We start from the raw sequence: 18,366 nt of genomic DNA, 5'->3' as shown, positions 1-18,366 counted from the left end.
CTGTTCCTCCTTAGTAAGCTGTTCAATAAGCTGTGCTGACTGACTAAACACAGCTCAGATGATGTTGTCAGGTTTACTGAGAAGGAACAGGAAGTGAGAAATTCAGACCAAGAAAAAAAAATGTAGAAACATTGTTTACAATAAAGAGCTTGTAAAGGTTTGTTTTTTATTAAGCTAGTGCAGGGATACGCAATTAGCGGAAATCCAGCTGTTTTGCAGAACTACAAGTCCCATCATGCTTTTGCCTCTGGGTGTCATGCTTGTGACTGTCAGAGTCTTGCTATGCCACATGGGAATCGTAGTTCTGAAACAGTTGGATATCCACTAATTGCATATCCCTAAGCTATTGCATTGTAGTTTTTTTCTTCAATTTCACTACCAATAAATGTTTTTTTTTTGTTTTCTTTGTATGAATTTCTCACTTCCTGTTCCTCCTTAGTAAGCTGTTCAATAAGCTGTGCTGACTGACTAAACACAGCTCAGATGATGTTGTCAGGTTTACTGAGAAGGAACAGGAAGTGAGAAATTCAGACCAAGAAAAAAAAATGTAGAAACATTGTTTACAATAAAGAGCTTGTAAAGGTTTGTTTTTTATTAAGCTAGTGCAGGGATACGCAATTAGCGGAAATCCAGCTGTTTTGCAGAACTACAAGTCCCATCATGCTTTTGCCTCTGGGTGTCATGCTTGTGACTGTCAGAGTCTTGCTATGCCACATGGGAATCGTAGTTCTGAAACAGTTGGATATCCACTAATTGCATATCCCTAAGCTATTGCATTGTAGTTTTTTTCTTCAATTTCACTACCAATAAATGTTTTTTTTTTGTTTTCTTTGTATGAATTTCTCACTTCCTGTTCCTCCTTAGTAAGCTGTTCAATAAGCTGTGCTGACTGACTAAACACAGCTCAGATGATGTTGTCAGGTTTACTGAGAAGGAACAGGAAGTGAGAAATTCAGACCAAGAAAAAAAACATCTAAAAAGGAAATTAAAGGAAAAGGTAAACCAAAAATGCCAAGTATATTCGCAATTACATCTACAATGCAAAAATGAGAAGAAATTAAGCGATCGGGGGTGCCCTTTGTTGAAATCCAGGCTCCACCGTCCAAGGGGGGTGATAACGCAAAGGAGGCAGAAGGGAATCAGAGCAGCAGCACAAAGAAAGCCATGTGCAGCAAGGAGCAAATGTGTCCAATCTTGTGTGATCGCTGATGGCTCAAAGGAGCCTATTAAAAAAAAAATCTAACCTTTAAAACCCACTTTATTTTTAAACGTAAACATGGGTACAGGTCCTGTGCTGCATGAAAGGCACTAATGTCTGGGTGGTGACCTGGGTTGACGATTGGCTCCAATCACTTGAACAAGCTGACCAAGGACACCGAGGAAGGCCTGGTTGAAGGTAGCCAACTGCTCCATCTGCTGCCGGGCAATTTCTGCCTCCTGGCGCATAGCTTCCTGTGCATCCTGACGTAGTGCTTGAAACCGCCTCTCAGAAAGGTTATCCATTCTTTCCAGCTGCCTTTCTTCTGCTGCCCGCATATCCTCCATAACTGTGCGCAGATCCAACTGGAACCTTCTCCTTTCACCTGTAATATACAAAAGACCTAAATATTGCTTTTGGTAACATCTGCCAAACCAATACTGTAAGCTCCTTTCTCATCTGCCCCACTAGACTGTACCACACTGATTCACTGCCACACCTCTGTTCCCCCCGCTCATCTGCTACACCAATACACAGCACTGCTCATCTGCCCACTGCTGAACCCCCTTCTCATCTCTTCTACCACTGTACCTCCTGCTAATCCCCCCCTTCTCATCTCTTCCACCACTGTACCTCATGCACATCTCCCCCACAGCTGATCTCCCCCTCCTCATCTATTCAACCACTGTACCTCCTGCACATCTCCCCCACAGCTGGTCCCCCCCTTCTCATCTCTTCCACCACTGTACCTCATGCACATCTCCCCCACAGCTGATCTCCCCCTTCTTATCTATTCCAACACTGTACCTCCTGCACATCTCCCCCACAGCTGATCTCCCCCTTCTTATCTATTCCAACACTGTACCTCCTGCACATCTGCCCCACTGCTGTTTTAGTTTAAGAAAATGCAGTTAAAAATTACTTTATTATCATCATGTCTTACCATTGTGCCTTGGTGCATTGGGAGTACTCTGTAGTTGGCTACTCTGTGGTTGGCTACTCTGTGGTTGGCTACTCTGTGGTTGGCTTGAGGAAATACTGCTGCTGTTGCTGCTGAAAGACATTGAAGGTCCATCTTCTGATAAGTTTGATGCATCAGTGGAGAGTCCATCAACTGTTTCTGAAAATAAACATATGGTTAGATATTATATTTTAAATGGTAAGCAGAGCGATATCCTATGCAAAGTTTTTTAAAAAAAAAAACTTACCAAAGGGGTCTACCATAGATTCGAGAATTACAGTTGCAGAGTCCAGACCTCCCTCCCTGCCTTGGTTTGCTGGCCGATGACCGTAAATGGCGTCCATGGCGTCGTACCACCTCCAAGCAGTTGGACAGTTTCCACTACGGCTGTTGGCGTCCTTAATTTTTTTATATTGTGCTTTAAGCTTTTTAAGCTTTGCCCTACACTGGCCCGACGTCCGTTCAAATCCCTCGGCTGCCATCCGCTGAGAAATATCTTTATAGACCTTTTCATTTCTCACTGATCCATCAAGCTCACTCTGAATAACGCCATCGCCGATGATTGCTAAGAACGTAGATAGTTCCTCAGATAACCAGACCCTGCTGTTGTTTGCTGGCATCCTTCTCCTTTATATGGACTAATAAGGCGACGTGGTGATTGTTTGGCGCTTTGCTTTGACGTCAGCATTGATGTTTTCTGACCACCAATCAGTGGAAAGTACTGTGTGACGCCAGTAGCTCCGCCCTAACCGTACCGTTCCATTTTCTATGGACCCACATGAGAAGCAGGACCCTGAATGGTGCGGTACGGTTCGGTTTTATGGCACGCTTTCATAATGGAAACACCCAAAATAGCGTACCGTACCGAACCGTACCGAACCGATCCGCTCAGTGGAAACGTAGCATAACTTTGACGACAGGGTTGATAGAGTACACCTGTTGGTTTGTTTTATAATACTTACCACCGTTTTTAATTAACAAAGAGAGGTCTTTCTTAAAAAAATGCACTAGGCTGGTGTGCCCTCTGTCTTCTTTTATTTCAGACAGTGCATCCACTGACTTCCTTAGTCATAAGAGTGCATCAAGGCATGTGCAGTGAAGCCAGCAGGGAAAAATGTAGGCAACAGTCTGGGGCCCACTTCCAAGCACTGGAGTTTGTGGAGTTGATTTACTAAAATTGAAGAGATTGAAAAATTAACTTTGGCTTGTTCAAATCTTTGATAAAAAAAACTGGGAGCCATTTGGCTGCGCCTATATAAATATTCATACAGTATACCGCACTGTGTTCTGGGTATAGGTGGAGACTTCCCGGAACACAGACTAGTCACAGTCTGGTCTACAACAGTGGCACTCAGCCAATCACGGCAAGCAATTTCATTATAATACATTGCTTGCTGTGATTGGCTGAGCGGCACGGCTGTAGACCAGACTGTAGACTAGTCTGTGTTCCGGGAAGTTTCTGCCCATACCCAGAACACAGTGTGGTATACTGTATGTATGTAGCCAGCCACAGATGCATACACTTTCACACATGCAGCTGGCTGACAGCTTAGGGAGAGACATAGGGCCAGATTCACAAAAGAGATACGACGGTGTATCTCGAGATACGCGGCGTAAGTGTAGATGTGCGCCGTCGTATCGATGCGCGGTACCCACAGAAGCACATACACGTGAACTTAGGCTTCACCCGTCCAACGCAACTGTCCTCCGCCGGCGAAACTTAGGCGCATATTTAGGCTAGGCGTATTCTTCGTTCCCATTGATTAGCTATTCAATTATGCAAATGAGGGCGAAATGCCGATTCACATGCGTACGATTGTCCGTCGTAGGCTACGCGCGGTGCGCGTAAGCTGCTAGCCCGATCTAAAGTTACCCTTCATAAAAGCAGGGGTAACTTTGCAACGGACTTGCACAGGTCAGCTGGAGAGCAGCAACAGCAGCAGCGTGACAGAGGAGCTGAGCAACAACACTTGCAGGACAACACATCTGTGTGCCAACATGTCAGGGGCAGCCGTGGTCATAGTACTACGGCGTCTACGCGCACGGAGGAGGAGGAGGGCACAGGAGAGGGTACCCCGAGATCGCATGGACCTCTTTGGCATGGTGGAATCGGAGGTGTTTCGCTTGTTGAGATTTGACACTGAAGCCATCATGGAAATAGTACGATCCCTGCAGGATGACCTCACCAACCCAACACATCGATCACAAGCAGTGCCGCCACTGCTCAAGGTCATGGCAACCCTGCATTTTTTTGCCAGTGGATCATTTCAAAGAACCAGTGGAAATTTGGCTGGGATGTCCCAATCCACAATGAGTAGGTGCGTGCACCAAGTTGTACCCGCTATCCTGAGACGGATGTCCCACCACATTGTGAGACCCACCCAGGAGGTCCAGCAGATGAAGGCAAGAACCGATTTCTATAAAATAGCCAGATTTCCACGCACTGTGGAATGTACAAGTAATAACCGATGCTCAAGGCCTCATATGGCACGTCTGTGCTAAACACCCTGGGGCCACCCATGACAGCTTTATCTACCGGCAAAGCGACATCCCAAGACAATTTGAAGAGAACGTGTATGGGGACAGCTGGCTGGTTGGTGAGTGACATGGGTGTCAGGCATTACTGTCCCCCCCCCATGATGCTGACATCACGAGGGGCACATGCATGACTAACATCCTCCTGTCTTTTCCCTTACAGGTGACTCTGGATATGCCCTGGGACCCCACCTGATGACCCCATTCCGGAACCCACAAACACCAGGAGAAAGAAGCTACAATGAGGCTCATATACGTACCCGGGGAGTGGTGGAGCGCACGTTTGGCCTCCTGAAGTCACGGTTCCGATGCCTAGATAGGTCTGGGGGTACACTGTTGTATGCCCCAGACTTTGTGTGCCAGATTATCGGTGCATGTTGCATTTTGCACAATTTCGCAATGAGAAGGGGCCTGCAGATTGAAGTCCGTCATGACCTGACCCCCGAACCAGACATTCCCCCCCCACCCGAGGGTCCCCCGTCTGCTGAGGGAAGAGCAGTCAGGAGATGCCTCGTGGTAGGCTTATTTTCACGTGCAACACGCACATGAAACATGTCACAATGCTAATGCACGCATGCACCCCACTGTGGTCCCTAACACACCCCCCCCCCCCCAAACACCAATAAATTGGATTAGACAGAAGTACACCGTGCGGTACTTGGGAGCAGCAACGCCACGTCAAGGCTCCAATTATGTTGCTGTATGTGTTTCAGAAAATATTTGTCAATATATATATCCCAAATAATAATAAAATAAATACAACTCCAATCGAGTATCATAATAACAAAATATCACTCATATCATGAGTATCAATTAATAACCAAAAATCAAATTGAATATAAAAATAAAATAATCTAAATGGCACTCATCTGGCCCGACGTGTACTACGCCTAGTGCCAAGGCTCCGTGCCCTCTGTTGCCTGGGGGCAGCCGTGGGTGGGGGGGGTGGGTCATTGGGAGGAGGAACATCCCCCGGTCTCTCCCTGGCTGCCTGGATACCCTCTAAAGCCAGGGCTATGCGGGTGAGGACCGCAGTGGTCTGATTCCCCACCGCCTCAATGGCTGCTGTATTGGCCTGTATGGCCACTCCCAGGCTCCTCACCTCTGCCACAAGGCCTGAATTAGTGTCATCCAGGTCCCTAACGCAGGTCACCAACGCAGTGCTGTTGGCACTGACCTCCTGCACATTTTCACTAATGGTGGCAGTGAAAGCAGCCTGGGTCTGCTGCATGGAGGCCAGGCTGGCTGCCACCCGGCGCATATCACATGCAACAGAACCCACATGTTGGGTCTGCCTGGCCAGGTCCATAGCCAAAGTGGCTTCTAAGGCATCAGGATCACCCCTCGTCTTCCTAATTGCCTTCCTGGGTGCAGGTGAGGCTTGGGGACGAATGTATGGGGAGGACCCTGAGGGAACTTCCCTTAGGGAGGATGGGCTTCCCAAAAGGTCGGAGGCCCTTAGGGGGCTTCCCAAAAGGGTGGAGGCCCTTGGGGGGGTTACAATAAAGTTTGAGTCCCTTGGGGGGGTATCCCCTATGGAGGTATGGGAGGGTCCAGCGACGGTGGTCTCATCCCCCAGATATATGCCATCATCCAGGTGCCCGTGCTCCTCCTCCACTTCCTCTAATGGAGAGGTGTGGACACTGGTATCCTGGGATGGGCTTGGTTGGCCAGCAGCCGAGGATGGGCCCGCTTCATCCTGCATATCTGTGGATGACACAAAACAGTAATATGTTGGTGGACCCACACACTTGTCACATATTCACTCCCCCCCCCCACATGCTATACACCAGATAAAAGAAAAAACACACTCACCTGTCCTCAAGGGCTGATCAACTGACTCGAAGCCCTCCAGGCCCTCCACCTGCTCCTTCTCCAGGCACCTGGCAATGACCTCCTCATCAGGTGTCAGTCTTAGTTTCAGGGCTGGTCCACCTCCGGTGCCCCTACTGTGTTTTTTTATCTTGGCCACCTTCTCCTTCACAAGACGCCGCAGGTCGTTGATCTTCTTGGCGATCTTGTCTGGGGTCCGTTTGGCATAGCCAAGGGCACTCACCTCCGCTGCAATCTGTGCCAAGATTTGATCCTTACGGACCTTGCTGGTCGAGCCACTTTCCTTGCCGTGGAGGAACTTGTTATACTTCCTCATGGCATCAATAATCACCGCCTTCTCCTCAATAAGAAAGTTTTTTTCCCTCCTATCTTTCGTGCCAGCCTCAGACATCTTTTTTGATCTGAACAAAGCAAAAGTAGCCACACCAAACGACCAAAACCAGCAGGTGTACTTTTGCACTTGACTGGCGCATGTCCGTGCGTATTTATGCCCTGGGCGGAAACGGTGGGCTGGGTTATCGTGGGGGGAATACGATCGGTGAATTGGGGCGCATGCGCAGTGGGACGCGGGGGATGCGATCACGTGACGGCGCATGCGCCGTTCGTTCGGACCTTAATTTGCATGGGGTCACGATTCATTTAAATGGATCACGCCCACCTCCTTCCCAATTTGAATTACGTCGGGTTACGCCATCAAAATTACATTACGATGGCGCATCGCAGCGCGCATTTGCTTGCTGAATAGGCTGCTTGCCTCTCTAAGTTTCGACGGTCTAGTGTATCTGCATTGCGATACGCCCGCCTATTGATGCGCTGAGCTTCGTGAATCTGGGCCATTGTTTGGCCCAACAAACTATGTAGTTCAAAAGCTGGAGTTCTCCTTTAAATTGAAAAAGTGCAAAAAGTTAAAACTGTAGAAGTAGAACTAAAATGAACAACCAACAAAATAGAAAAGGGCCTGCCCTACCCTTTGTATTCTGTTATGTAAGTAAACTAAACGTATTTCATGTTTGAAGTTAACTTCACAGTCCACTGTAATTGGTATAGTAAAAGTGGCACAGCTAGACAATTCGAACATAGTAAATAATTGGACTGTGCTACTGCTTTCTAATCTATTTCAGTAAAAGTGTCAGACTTCGCTTTAAGAACAAAAGTTGTTCAGCTTTCTCACAAGAGAGATGGTTCCTCTTCTCATCAAGAATATGAGATGCTAGACTGAATAGTCTCTCACTCTCTGTACTGGTGCTTGGGGCAGATAAATATCTGCATGCAATCTGTGCAAGCAGTGGAAAACGATGTTTGCTCATGCACCAGTACTCAAGGGAATTCTCACTTCTGGCGATAGGCTGTTCCGCTAAATAAATCTCAATATGTTGGGGAGCTGAAGTTGTCGTGGCACTGCTATGGACCGGAGTGCATTCATATAAAATTTCTTCAAACATATCAGATATCGAGGGAGTTTGCTCCTCTTCACTATGCGACCATTTCTCTGGTATACTTTCCTCTGTGCTATGCCTCAAAATTCCTTCACCAGATGCTTCCATCACCTCCATTTGTGCCAGTTTCCTTTCCTGTGCACGCTTTTTCTCCACATTAAAATAATGCTTGTTAAATCGAGGATCTAGAATTGTTGCAATGCAGTACAGAAAGTTGGACTCGGTGTCTTAAAACCAGTTGTTAACGGCCTCCAGTAGAGTGGTATTAGCTGTTTTTATACCATGGTCTGTTTCTACCTCTTTTCCTAGCAGACGCTTCGGTGTAGCAATCAAGGGAATAACTTCAGCAATGGAAGCATTAACTGAGCTTATTTATTTTGTTATCTGCTCAAATGGAGAAAGAAGTGTTGTCGGAAGCTCGTAATCTGCAATGTATGCAGCTAAAATACGCTTTTGTTCGAAAAGACTTTGCAGCATATGGTAGGTGCTGTGCCAACAAGTGGCTACATCTTGCTGCAGTCATTTCAGTGGCATTCCAAACTGTATCTGCAAAGCTTGTAATCTGGAATAAGCAAGCGGAGAATGCTTAAAGTAACCCACAATTTTTCTCCCTTTTGATACGATATCTGATATGGTGTGCTGACTCAGCAATCCCTCATTCACAGCCAATTGTAGCGTGTGTGCCATACATGGTATGCTTTTAAGTTCACTGTCCTCCATTGTCTTTGCCAAGTTCCACGCATTATCTCGGACAATCAAATGCACTTTAGACTTCTCAATGTGCCAAGTGTCAAGCATGGTTTTTAAAGCATCAGATATTGCTGCTGCAGTATGTGATCCAACAAACTCACATGCGCTAAGTAGGGTGTTTTGTAATTGGCATCTATCCACTGCACTGTCAGGCTAGTCATGCTCGTTGAACTCCAAATGTCGGTAGTAAAACTGATTGCTATGATGTCGGTAGTCATGAGCTCATGAACAATGCAATGCTCATTGGTGAATCGTAGTAATAGTAGCCATTCACTCTCCAATGCAGCCCTGTATGCTCCCATCTCCTGAGTCCCAACTGTGTCTTAACCACTAGGAACATGCTCTCGACTCCAGCGTCTATCCGATGGAAAAGTGCTCCCAACTCCAGCGTCTCAACCGCAGGAAACATGCTCATGAGCCCAGCATCTTAATCATGAGGAAAGTGCAGGCCATCCACACAGTGAGTGACGTCACCCGTCAATGCACCTACTGCTCCTGCTCATGCGCAATTTTTGGCACCATTATTGGCATTTTTTTTCTTTCAGCAATGTGCCGAAAACATTATTTTTGGATGATATGTGTCGGCTGCCGAAATTTCGGTGCGTTCCAATTTACAACTGATTACCTGTGCTCAGGGCAGCCATCAGAAATTTTTGGGCTCCTTACACAGCTTTAGGCCTGGGCCCCTCCGAATCTGACCACCAACATTCCCCAAGGCTTGCCCACGGGCCATCGACTGTACCCCCCTGATGGTAGCCCTGCCTGTGCTGATGAAGGTATAAACAGGGATTCATTCTTGCATTGCAGTTGGTCCTCCTCACTAGGGATAGAGTTTGAGTTTGCAGTGACACAGGGTTTGTCGGAAACTCTGTCTGTTCACCGAGCATGCAAACCATGACCCTAGCTGCTGGGAAATCATTCAGTGGCGGTATTACTACCCCACTAAATATTACAGCTTTCCACTTAGGATTTGTTGGTTGCCAAGACACGGACTTATCGGTGACCTAGAAACCAGTGGTGTATCCCCTGCTTAATTCAGCTGATGCCTGGGGAATGCATAATTTTTGTGAACTTTCAGGCTCATTCAACAAATACACATGTTCACCCACCACTATTCCTCACCGGCACAGGTAATTCTACAAACTGGTTTCTTAAAGTGGTTCTATATTTAGAAGTTTTTTTTTTTACTTAATGCATTCTATGCAGTGGAGCAGTCCCCCCCCCCCCCACAAAACTTACCTGAGCCCCATCTCGATCCAGTGATGTTGCACGAGAGTCTCCGCTGGCCGGGACTCTCTCTCTCCTCATTGTCTGAGACAGCAGCGGGGCACCATTGGCTCCCGCTGCTGTCAAATAAAGTCAGTGAGCGAGGGGTGGACCACGGTTCCAGGGGGGGGCGGACCACAGCCCTCGTAGCAAGCTGCTTGCTGTAGGGGCACTCTTCAGGAGGGAGAGGACAGGAGTGCTGACAAGGGACCCGAGAAGGAGAGGATCTGGGCTGCTCTGTGCATAACTACTGTGCAGCACAGGTAAAACATGTTTGTTATTTTTAAAGGGAAAAAAAACAAGGCTTTAGTATAACTTTATGCAGGGTATACACATTTCTAAGTTCTGCCAGTTCAACAGGAACCAGCCAAATTTCAATGTGTGTGTGTATATCCCTCCCTGCACAACAGAAGCCGGTCACTAAAAGGGTTAGTTGGGGAGATTCCTGCATCCACATCGCTTGAGTGGATGTGAGAATCTATCAGTTTTTTTTTTTTTTTGGTTGAACAAAAAAAAAACTTCTGTGTATACTCAGCTTTACTCACACAGGCGTTGACATTTGTGGCAGTCAGTCACTCCCAGGTACAATACATTGTACACAATAGATACACAATTACTTTATTGCTTGAAGTTGATGGCAATCACTGCATTACTGATTACAATTGGTATTTTTACATTGGCTACTTCTCATACCATGGCAGTCCTTTAGACATTGATGCGGAATAAAGAATACATGAGTGCTGTGCTGATGATTGTACCATTGTACATTTGGAAATATGTGCCGCAATCATATACCTGCAATATTATGAAAGCAGCTTTTCTGGATGAACAAGCATGCATATTTTATTTTATTTTATTTATAAATACATCCCTAACTGTGTTTTTCCCTATTTCCTTATGCTTATTGAGCGCTTTAAAGAAAATTCTTATTGGCACCATCTTATATCCTGCTATTTAGGTGGCAACACAAGCAATTTACAACATATTAGTAAAACAGCCTGGTGCTAAGGTGGCTGTGTCACGACAGCTTTTGAACAAAATTTCATATGTGCTTGACATTTAGAGAAATACAATTATTATTTGTTTTTATTCCTAATCCTGAACAGTGGCGGTCCGTCCATAGAGGGTGCTGGAGCGCCGCCCCCTCTGGCTCTGCACCGCTACTGAAAATAACATACATTCATGCATTGCATGAATGTATGTTATGGTTGCCAGCTGCCGCTGGTCTATTCAGGTGGCCGGACATTGAGCGCCGACCACCTGAATAACGGCAGCTGGTTGGCTGTGCAGAAGTGCCTATCAGAGCCAGCGACAATGGGCATCAATGCGCACAGTGGCATCAAGGGCACAGTGGTGACAATGGGCACAGTGGCAACAATTAAAGGGCACAGTGACATGCACAGTGGCAACAATGGGCACAGTGGCACAGTGGCGACATTTAAAGGGCACAGTGGTGACAATTGGCACAGTGGCGACAATTGAGGGGCACAGTGGCTGCGTTTGATGGCATGGCACAGTGGTGACAATTGATGGCACAGTGGCTGCGTTTGATGGCATGGCACAGTGGTGACAATTGATGGCACAGCGACTGCGTTTGATGGTATGGCACAGTGGTGACAATTGATGGCACAGTGACTGCGTTTGATGGCATGGCACAGTGACTGAGTTTGATGGCATGGCACAGCAGCTGCATTTGATGGCATGACACAGCAGCTGCGTTTGATGGCATGGCACAGCGACTGCGTTTGATGGCATGGCACAGCGACTGCGTTTGATGGCATGGCACAGTGACTGCATTTGATGGCATAGCACAGCGACTGCGTTTGATGGCATGGCACAGTGACTGCGTTTGATGGCATGGCACAATGACTGCATTTGATGGCATGGCACAGTGACTGCATTTGATGGCATGGCACAGTGGTGATAAGCACCAGCCGCCACTGATCCTGAACATAAAGAAAATACACCATGTTGTCAAAAGTATTAGGACACCTGCCTTTACACAGCCTGAGCTACAACAGGGAATATGATTTTCATCCTCATTTGCTTATGGAATTTTTGTACTGTATATACTCTATATTGTCAAACGTATTGGGACGCATTTCCATGCACATGATCTTTAACCACTTGCCTACTGTGCACATACACCCCCTTCCTGCCCAGACGAGATTTTAGCTTCCGGCACTGCGTCGCTTTAACTGACAATTGCGCGGTTGTGCGACGTGGCTCCCAAACAAATATGACGTCCTTTTTTCCCCCACAAATAGAGCTTTCTTTTGGTGGTATTTGATCACCTCTGCGGTTTTTATTTTTTGCGCTATAAACAAAAATAGAGCGTCAATTTTGAAAAAAAGCCACAATATTTTTTACTTTTTGCTGTAATAAATATCCCATTTTTTTAAAAAATATATATTTTTTTTCTCAGTTTAGGCCAATACGTATTATTGTACATATTTTTGGTAAAAAAAATTTTTTTGCAATAGCCTGGTTTGCGCAAAAGTTATATTGCCTACAAAATAGGGGACATAATGATTTATTTTAAATTTTTTTTTTACTAGGAATGGCGGCGATCTGCGTTTTTTTTCGGGAGTGCGACATTATAGCGGACACATCGGACACTTTTGACACATTTTTGGGACCATTCACATTTATACAGTGAACAGTGCTATAAATATGCATTGATTAATGTATAAATGTGACTGGCAGGGAAGGGGTTAACCACTAGGGGGCGGGGAAGGGGTTAAATGTGTATCCTGGGTGTGTTCTAACTGTGGGGGGAGGGGGGTGACTGGGGGAGGTGACCGATCTGTGTCCCTATGTACAAGAGACACAGATCGGTCTCCTCTCTCCCTGACAGGACGTGGAGCTCTGTGTTTACACACAGAGCTCCACGTCCCTGCTCAGTTACTGGCCAATCGCGGGTGCCCGACTGCCATCGCGGCCGCCCGGCATGCGCACTGTGTTCCCAGTGACACGATGGGCGCGCGCACTGTGTTCCCAGTGACACGACGGGCACGCGCCCTAGAGGCTTTAAATGACAGGACGTCATATGATGTCCTGTCAGAACAATAGAGCAAGTGTCAAGTGGTTAATGGCATCCCACATCCTCACATAATAACAGAAACAGTTGGATCAACGAGTAATTTGTTCATAGTTTAATACAGGGGTATTCAGACTGCCACATAGATTTTGATTACTCAGTGCATTAATCAAGTTTCCAAAATGGTGTAATGGATCGACGTGTTTCACAGTAACACTTGCTTATTCAGGATACATGTCTTTTGGATGCAACCAATATATCTATCTCTCCTGATGATGGTGGCTTTGAGCTGTGGCAGGGGGGGGGGGGGCAGTTAGGCAGGTAGTTGACCAGGATACAGTCCACATGTTTCTTCAATCCATGGCAACAAGGAGGCACAAGGCACCACTTAAATACTAAAACATCCTCAACACTTGGTTCGGAGACAGCACTATTGAATATATAACAGCAGAAAACATGCCATCATACTATAATGCCCCTTGTGGGTCCAACTTTATTGGGCAGAGAAGCTATGGTGCCAGTTCCTGAATGTTACCAATGCAGGTCAAATTCTCCCCAGCTAGGGCCATATGACATCAAAAACTGCAATATATCCAAGTTTTTCAAAAAAATGGCACCCGTGACGTGATGAGGATGTTTTACACTTTAAATGGTGTCTTGTAGGCATTGCTTGTGGGGATGATGATGACTTTTATTTCACAAAGTTTGGGACCCATGGATTTGACAACTGATCCCAGAATGATCATTACTTAGATGCAGTCCTGAGGATTGCTGTGCTGAGCACGGAGCCACAGTCCCCTCCCCCCTCCTAATTTTTCCTTCTTTGTCTTTCCCTTAGTGTCGTTCCTTTCTTTTCTTTGTTCCAATCCTCTTTGTTATTGTTATGGTTAGAAAAACGGGTGGGGAGATGGTCCTTCCAGGGGGGTGCTCTATGTCCTACGATAGGGGGTATACAACGGGACATGGTCCAAGTATCAAAGTGTATTGTGTAACAGGACTGTGAAAATGGGCTTTGCATGCTATGAGAGGGGGTTTCCTCAAGTATACCAATTTTTCACCCTGATAAGGTAGTATATTTTCATAATGATAAGGCGAAAGTTTTGTTTGTAAAACTTTAATAAAAACTATTGAAACATAAATGGTGTCTTGTGCCCCCTTATTGCCATGGATTGAAGGTGCACGTGGACTGTATATTGGTTAACCGACTGCCCCAGCCCCCCCCCCCCCCCCCCCCCCACACACACACACACACAGCTTGGAGCCACCATGGTCAGGAGAGGTATATTGGTTGCAACCACCTTTTAAGTACGTTCATATGATTTTCAAGTGTAAAGTTTCTCCAAGTGCAAATGATTATAGGGTACAAAACCCACACATCTCTCCAGGAAAAAAAAACATACATTGGACTTATAGGGGGAAAGGCTTTGGGATTGAAGTGCTCACTGGACATAGGCTATACTATAGCTTCCCTTTAAATTATCCTATACTGTACCCACTGTACAAGAGCTGTATAAAGGATCTGTATTCCTTTCAACACAACCAAGACGAAAACCTCCCCACAGATGTTGCTGGGAGACCTTTCTCCTATATATCTGCTTCATCTGCCACATGAGGGCACTAAATAAAGGCGAATAAATCAGATAATCATATGCAATCCAAAATGTACAGATGGACTAGAAATAAGAGATGGTATGGACAGAATGAAATAGCACTATATTCTTTACTAACATAGCGATTATTTTTATAGTGAAATTCCCCTGAGGATTGGGAGGGGGGGTTAATCCTCAAAAACTGTTCTGTATAGTTTTGTATAGTCTGATCTTATGCTGTGAAGCATTTTCTGTACTCGTTGGGAGCTAAGATTCTTGCTTGGAAACAGACACTTGTGGCCTGGCTGTCTGTGATCCTCACAATACAGTCCTTGCAGAACTATGGGCCCTGGCAGCTCAAGCCGAAATGAAAATCAGGGAACTCCATCTGTGCAAGGGAAGGTAAAGAGTTGGAAGGCAAAATCCACCCAAAGATATGTATTTTTTTTTATTATTGCTGGCAAGCAAAGATCTACTTATCAGAATTTTTCATTCGGCCAATCTACTGCATCCATTTTATTTTATTTTTTTCAAATCTGTTTATTGGGTTTAAAGATACACAAAAATATACATAGAGTATCAACAGTATAATATGCATGTAAAGTCATATAGGAAAGAACATGTCCAGTATAGGTAAAAAACACATAGCATCCTATGTTCCAGAAATCAATAGCATAAGAGCAAATCCAATAGGACAAGTAACACAAAACAGAAAATTCAAGGGGGAAAGGGGGGAACAAGGATAATCACGGGTAGTAGCTAGGAAGATAATATTAGCTTTACAAGGACAACGGAGACATAAAGATACACAATCGGTGAATAAATTAATAAAAGTATCATTACTAGTCTGGAGTCGGACATGTGTTCATTAATGAAAGGTATTCCCTCGATTTTGAAAAATGAGACCAACATGCCCACTTATCACGGAAGGTCCTAGAAGAATCTTTAGATTGAGATATCAGTTCTTCTATATTAGCGATATGCTCTACCTTGCGTATCCAATCTGATATTTTAGGGGGAGAAGCGTGTGACCATTTGATGGGGATACACAACTTGGCTGCATTGATAAGATGCACGACAATCGAACCTTTATAGACTGCATCCATTTTAAAGTCAATTAAGAATACAACATTCCATCCATTAATTTTTCACTATTTAGAAATAATTGCAGAACACAACTATGAAAGGGTTTGTATTATGGCTTTGCAGGAATAGGTTAAGACACTAACATCTATAGGGAAATCTTGTGCCTACTGAAAAGTGAGAAATCAGTTACATGTGCAAATATTTGGATGTGTTGTTTATGATCCAGAGTATAGCCACCAGTATTTTTTCTGTGTTATGGTCCTTGCAGAAATACAATGTTAAGTATTGAATGGAAATAAAAATTTAAGTTGACACATATTGTTTTTTCATTATACCTGCAGAACCAGACTTGTCTCAACCACCTTGTTATGAAGAAGCACTACTCATGGCTGAACCCCCACCACCATACAGTGAGGTCCTTACTGATACTAGAGGCATCTACAGGAAAATCCTCAGTCCTTTTCTCTCTGTTCAGGATGAGCTGGTGAAACCAGAGCAACCTTTGAGCCATAAACAACATCTCACAGGACAACAAAATACTCAACCACTTCCTGGCGCCCTAAGCTCACAGATTCTACCCAATCCCCCTCAAGAAGCACCAAGCCGAAGACGGCCATCTTGGTCAGGCTCTGAAATTGGAAGTGGAGTACTGCCCGGATTGCCAAGGGGCTGCCAACTGATATTCCCAATTCCCCTGCTGGGCAGGACTACAGCCGTTTAAACCAGCATGGAAGTTGCTGTGGTCCAAAGAACTCGAGGAAGTTGGATGGTCTGTGAATGTAATAAAATTACATATATATTTCTGAAAACTGCATTTAAAATGACAGTGTAGCCATTTGGGTATCTGAACATGACTAAACAACATGGGCCATATCTACTGTATCTCTGAAAGATGGCATGAGAGGAGCTACAAGACTCTTGAATGGATTATATAAACTTGTATAACTCACCGACAAATACTGATGTGCAGTCAGATTGGGTCTGATTCTGACAACATCCATGCTCTGCTCACTAGAGACTGACAGACTACAGACCCTCTTTATATATTTACATTTTTAGTTGCACTTCCTGTTTGTGGGATTAAAGTTTGGCAGCCATAGCGTGTATGTGAGCTGCCAGCTAGGTTATGGTGTCCATTTCTGTATGTTGTACATACTGAGAGGATCCTGTTCTCTGTATTAAGATATTCAATACAATTAATCTGAAAGGGCTTCACATTGAACATTCTGGAACACTTTCAAGTTGTGTATGGTGAATGATAAAATGTCTTGTCATATGCCAAGCTAACACTGTGGAAAGTGAAGTCATCTGTGCAGTGATACGTAACTGTGCGCTTCATTTATTCTGAATCGCAATTTGATCTGTCAGCTTATCAGCATCACCACAAATACCTATCACTTCAAAGGGAGATCAACACTAAGCACACAATACAAAAAGGGTCCAGGTGTAGGCCATAGCAGCAAATTGCAGTTGATCTTTTTTAGTTCTACAAAAATAATGACTTTTAAATGGTATAGATTGATTTTTTTCCCAGCACCTCTGGTACTCTAAGACGTTAAGTCTAGTTTCTAAATGAGTACATCTTTCACAATTGTAGAATTTACAATTCACACACTAATTACAAAAATTGTTTGAGTACCAGAGACACACACATAAATGTATTTAATACATCTTCTCAACAAAGTCACAGTATAGTGTAGAACTAAAAGATTTCATGAAAATATTAAAGCTGTTTTGAATAGAAACCTGTCCTGAGAGACATGTGGGGCTGTTGACCTCCTTATAAAATGCTAGGTGCTTGTCTGTTATTCTCATTCTCTATCTTCAATACACTCTGTCAGTCAGAAAAAAGTAGAACGATCTTGTTAGTAAATGAACGTGCTTAAGACAGAGAATCACTATGAAAACCAGGCAACTAGTATTTGTAGAGGGTCATCAACAAGGGCAGGCCCTGTATTTCCATCAGCACAGATAGGCTGAAAGAGCTAAGTGACAGAAGCATTAACAAAGAATTCTTGAAATCCTAAGATCTAAGACAAGCAGGTATGGTATAATATTCATTCATTCATTCAGCAATCATTTAACACGACCAATCAGCTTTCCTGAAGCTCTTAGGGCTCATACTTACTAAATAAATAACTAGCCCAGTTATTGGATCTCTGCTGATCTCTGCTGGTCTCCTCCCAAACACCATGTTCAGGTTATTGTATTGGGCTAAATGGCTGGGCACACATATCCCTGTTTGATTGGCACATGCATACATCATCAGGCCATATAAATACATTGAATGTTCAATGTATGCCCAATAGACATGTGCACACTGAAATATTTTGTTTCGGAATTTCGTTTTCGTCCGAAAAATAAATTTATTTAGTTACTCCTGAATTCGTTTTTATTTATTTTGTTTTGTTAAAAAAATGCATTCATCCGAAAATCTGAATTAATTAAGGTTGAATCTGTCATTGAAGGCTTATGGTGTCTGTTGAATGTTCTAAGAAGATTTGACGAAACAGCTAAACTGTATGACGCCGCGATCGTACATTTCCGGTCAAATGTTCTGCCTACAAGCTACAGAAGAATTCTAATGTTGTATGACACTAGTAATAATTATATTTATAAATTATTATTAATAGTCAACCAACATTCAAATTCTTCTATAGCCTATGGGCCGA

The 18,366-nt window shown here is 44.5% G+C and overlaps 1 protein-coding gene across 2 annotated transcripts in view; it reads left to right on the top strand.

Moving 5' to 3' along the window:
• Positions 1 to 17,502, top strand: part of PRR7 (proline rich 7, synaptic) — a 106,719-nt gene extending 89,217 nt beyond the window's left edge. For both annotated transcript variants that reach the window (XM_040344447.1, XM_040344446.1), the window contains exon 3: positions 16,036 to 17,502. In XM_040344447.1, the coding sequence (XP_040200381.1) occupies positions 16,036 to 16,415 (380 nt within the window). In that variant the 3' untranslated portion in view covers positions 16,416 to 17,502. The remainder of the gene's footprint in view (positions 1 to 16,035) is intronic.
• Positions 17,503 to 18,366: the final 864 nt, after the last annotated feature.

This window comes from Rana temporaria, chromosome 3 (genome assembly GCF_905171775.1).
Source record: "Rana temporaria chromosome 3, aRanTem1.1, whole genome shotgun sequence".
Taxonomy (NCBI): domain Eukaryota; kingdom Metazoa; phylum Chordata; class Amphibia; order Anura; family Ranidae; genus Rana; species Rana temporaria.
The sequence above is the reverse complement of the archived record's forward strand: the minus strand, read 5'-3'. Positions and strand labels throughout refer to the sequence as shown.